At 39.9% G+C, this 3948-nt stretch overlaps 1 protein-coding gene across 1 annotated transcript in view; it reads right to left on the bottom strand.

Moving 5' to 3' along the window:
• LOC114623159 (succinate--hydroxymethylglutarate CoA-transferase) overlaps window positions 1–3948 on the bottom strand; it is a 638590-nt gene that overhangs the window by 390817 nt on the left and 243825 nt on the right. Inside the window, exon 5 of the mRNA XM_028769852.1 lies at window positions 2167–2264. Within this exon, the coding sequence (XP_028625685.1) occupies window positions 2167–2264 (98 nt within the window). The remainder of the gene's footprint in view (window positions 1–2166; window positions 2265–3948) is intronic.

Here is a 3948-nt window from a genome sequence, read left to right as displayed (position 1 = left end):
TCTCTCTCTCTCTCTCTCTCTCTCTCTCTCTCTCTCTCTCTCTCTCTGTGTGTGTGTGTGTGTGTGTGTGTGTGTGTGTGAGTGAGAGAGAGAGAGAGAGAGAGAGAGAGAGAGAGGGAGAGAGAGAGAATGTTTGTTTACCTCAAAAGGGAATTTTTAAAATTTATCTATTACAGAGTCTGCTGGAAGTCACTGTACAGTACAATTCTACCACTGAATTTATCAAAGTTTTAAGGCACAAGAAACCCTAATTTTGTATGTCCAGGTGCCAGTGCCTGAAGATGATACTTGCATCTGCCTGGGTTTATCTCTTTCTTGGGACTTACTCTTCTCACAGCAGGGACATGATTTATTTAGTCTATCAAAGAGCTTTTGATAAGTTTCTCACAAGTGCCTATTATTGAGACTTAGTAACCATGGTATGAAAGGAAAAGTCCTATCAATGAATTAAATGAATTAAAAATGCTTTAGAGACAAAGAGGCAAAAAGTAGAAATGAATGGGTAATTCTCCTGTGGAGAAAGGTTAATCATTAAGGGCTATGAGGCTTGCAGTAGAATCAGAATTGTATTTAACTAATGATCAGAAAAGGGGCACCCAACTCATTCCCATACTCTGTGTGCATTAGCTCCCTACACAGAGCCTCCTGTGACAGAACACCATTTAACACATGGAGGAGATACAGTGTAGAGAAGTGTTTAGAACACAGAAAGGCATACATGGGTAAAGGAATAGCAAGAATTTCACGCAAAGGTCTCAAAATGCAAGACAACAATAATAGAAGTTTTGTTAGGCTGACTTCACTTTCTAAGAACTTCAATTCATATTACATGAAACCACATGGGCATTTGAACAGAACCCTAAGTCACTGGCATGACAAAAGCAAATCTTTACCACTGAATGACAACACCTGTGGACATTTGTAGTCACAATACCTTATACAGACAGAGGTTTAGAAGCAAACAAAGTGAAACTGATATGAAAGAGTGGGAATTATTACTTTTTTTACACAAAGTTAAAAAGTTAGTATATCTTCCAAAAGTGTAACCTGACATAATTGGAAATTTAGAAACCAAACACTCAATTAATATGAATCTTTCATGACTCCTTACTTATTCTGAAAATCTAATAAACTCTTAGTTTTATCTACACATATTTGGTTTCCTTATCTGTAAAAATGGGAATAATAGGATCTAATTAAGGGTTAAATGAAGTGAGGTACAGAGCATTCAACACAGTGAAAATATGTTAAATTCCTGTTGTGCTTGTTCCTAACTGAAGGGGGCATTTCTGATGCTAACTTCCTGTTGCCCAATTAGTTCTTGATTTGTCAGTAAACACGGCCTGGAGCCAATTACTGAGCAGAAGGTACAGGCAGGACTTCCATGTTCCAGGAGGGAAAGGCAGACACAAGGAAGGCGAGAAGAGTTTCTGCCATGCTTTGGAGAAAGAAGAACACAGCAACCATGTGAAGTCTTGGGGGAAGCTGGGGCCTGTGGCCACTACTACACTCAGGTGGCTAGGGATGTTTGACAGGAGCTAGGTGGGACTAGCCACTGAAGTTTAGGGCAGGTAGAGAGACAGAGATAATAAATTGGTAAGGGCAAGCTTTTCCAGGCGGGCGGTATCAGCGCCCAGCAATTGTGTCAAGAAGGCAGGCAAGTTGTAAAGGAACAAACTGTGTGTGTGTGTGTGTGTGTGTGTGTGTGTGTGTGTGTGTTTGACTTTTGTCTGAGGATTCAAGGGAAGCCCCGTGGGGACTGGTAGCTCGGTCCACTTCCTGGAGCAAAGGCGGGTAAAGCAAAAGGAAAGTTGGGTGGGGGCTCCAGAGCACAGTCACTTCCTAGAGCTAAAGGCGGTAGCATAAAACTCCACGAAACAGCTAACAATTTATGATATGCTAAATCCCAACAGTTATACACCACAGAGAAACAACCTAAGTGAACTTACTGTAGCTTTGTTTATACCACTGTTAGAGGTTGGTATTTAATAAAGTATTTAAATACTTTCAAATGTTGTTTAATAACAACAGTTTTAAGATGTCCTTTCATTAATCAGTTTGGTATATGGAAGAGAGTTACAAACTGATATAAAAGGGGAAGGGGGCATGCAAAGTCTCTGACAGGGAGAACCAGATGATTCCTTTAGGTATCAGGTTGAAGCTTACCTTGCCGACAGGATTTTCACAAGCTCTTTTCTATTCTGTACCCGAAGATGGTTTGTTCTATACTTGCAATCATCAATCAATTCAGGCAAATTCAAGATCTAAAAGGGAAAAAAATAGCGTATACTTCACAAGTTCTTCATGTACTCTTAGGTCCTGGTTTACTACAGCAGTCAGGATCTGCTTCCCCACCTTTACCTTGTCTCCATACCTCTCTACAAGGGGAAGGAAGCAGCACCTGAGGGAATCATATTGGTGAATTGCTCTTGTCAATTATACGAGAGTGCCTATATTCATTTATGTAAAACCTACAGTCAACGTATATCTTAGGGACACAGACTGAGTTGTTCCACATGTTAATAAAATGATATTATCTATCCCAGGAGTCCTATTCAGGATATTGTATAAGGTGCTAACATAAAGGGAAAGCTCATGTATTTGTCCAAATTCTAGCTGTTCAAACAACATCAAATTAAAATATCTTCTTCCTGAAGGAGTGTCACTATTTTTCTTTAGTGCGTCTCCCTGAAGGAACACTGACTAGAAATGCTGTCATGCACTTCCTCTTTGGCTGCTCCTTGCTAAAGGGAAAATCCATCTTGCAAACCCCATTGGACATCCTGTAGTTTTAACCAGACCATAATGAAAGTACCAAGTGGATTTGGAAGGGAAAAGACATCTTGAAAGAATGTGTGGAGACAGAGTTTGGCAGTTTTGTTGGAAAGTCAGAATGAGCATTTATGGGCTGGGGGCAAGCCAGGTGCCCTACAGAAAGCCTTACTTCCTTCATTAATGTGTTTGCTTTTGATATAAACACTTAATTGTTTCACTTATTTCCCTGGTTTAAATAAAATCAACCCACTAGTCATCTCACAAAAGAGAGAGAGGTAGAGAAGATTCCCCAGGGTCAAGAGACCACCCCAGCAGCGAAATTCCTTTGCTATCTGTCACCTACTCTCTCTGAAAGCAGTAATATTCTGCAGGATTTTGAAAAGTAGCACTGCATACAGTGTTCTTTCTAGAAACCTCCCAGTCACTGCACCTGATCCCAGAATTGGTCTCAAAACCTGACCTAGTCACAAACCTCCTTCTGAAGAGTAGGTTTTCAAGAACAAGCATGTTCCTCCTTTAAGGAACTGGCCAAATTTGCAAGTCAGGCAGCATATAAAGCATACAACTCCCAGCTACATTAAAAAAAGGAAAAAGACAAAGGTGGCTGTGTTTCTGAGGGTCTTGGATGCCCATGTGACCTCTGCATTTGATGTACGGGGCTTTTTTCTTTTTTTGTCTTTCAAACATCAGTCACCACCCTGAAAGCCCACATCAGCGTTGGTTATGACACCTCTGCTTTGGTTTTATACCTTTGACCATTCTCGTACTTCCCCTGGTCAGGCTCATTATCCTTGAACTTGAGTTTCCTGGTAATAGCATAGAGTCGAACCATGAATTATCTTTTTAAATAAATAATGCCCATTAAGATATCTTAAAAGAAAGTCAGTCATTAAATAACACAAGAAGTCACTATTTTGTAAGAAATTAAGAGTAGACAGAACCAATGTGTGATGCTTAGAGGAAAACTCCTGTGGCTTGACTAATTTACATTCCTAACAGCAGTGAATAAATTACTTTTAATCTGATCTTCACCAACAATTTGTTTTTACATTTTAATAATCATTGAAAATATTGCAGATCTGTACAATGCATTTTAAATACATCAACTCACCTGTCCCTTCGTCTAATTTCCCCTTCACCCCAGTCTGCTGTCTATTTCCCCTTCACCCCAGT

Source organism: Grammomys surdaster, unplaced genomic scaffold (assembly GCF_004785775.1).
Source record: "Grammomys surdaster isolate TR1022 unplaced genomic scaffold, NIH_TR_1.0 194, whole genome shotgun sequence".
Classification (NCBI taxonomy): Eukaryota; Metazoa; Chordata; class Mammalia; order Rodentia; family Muridae; genus Grammomys; species Grammomys surdaster.
The sequence above is the reverse complement of the archived record's forward strand: the minus strand, read 5'-3'. Positions and strand labels throughout refer to the sequence as shown.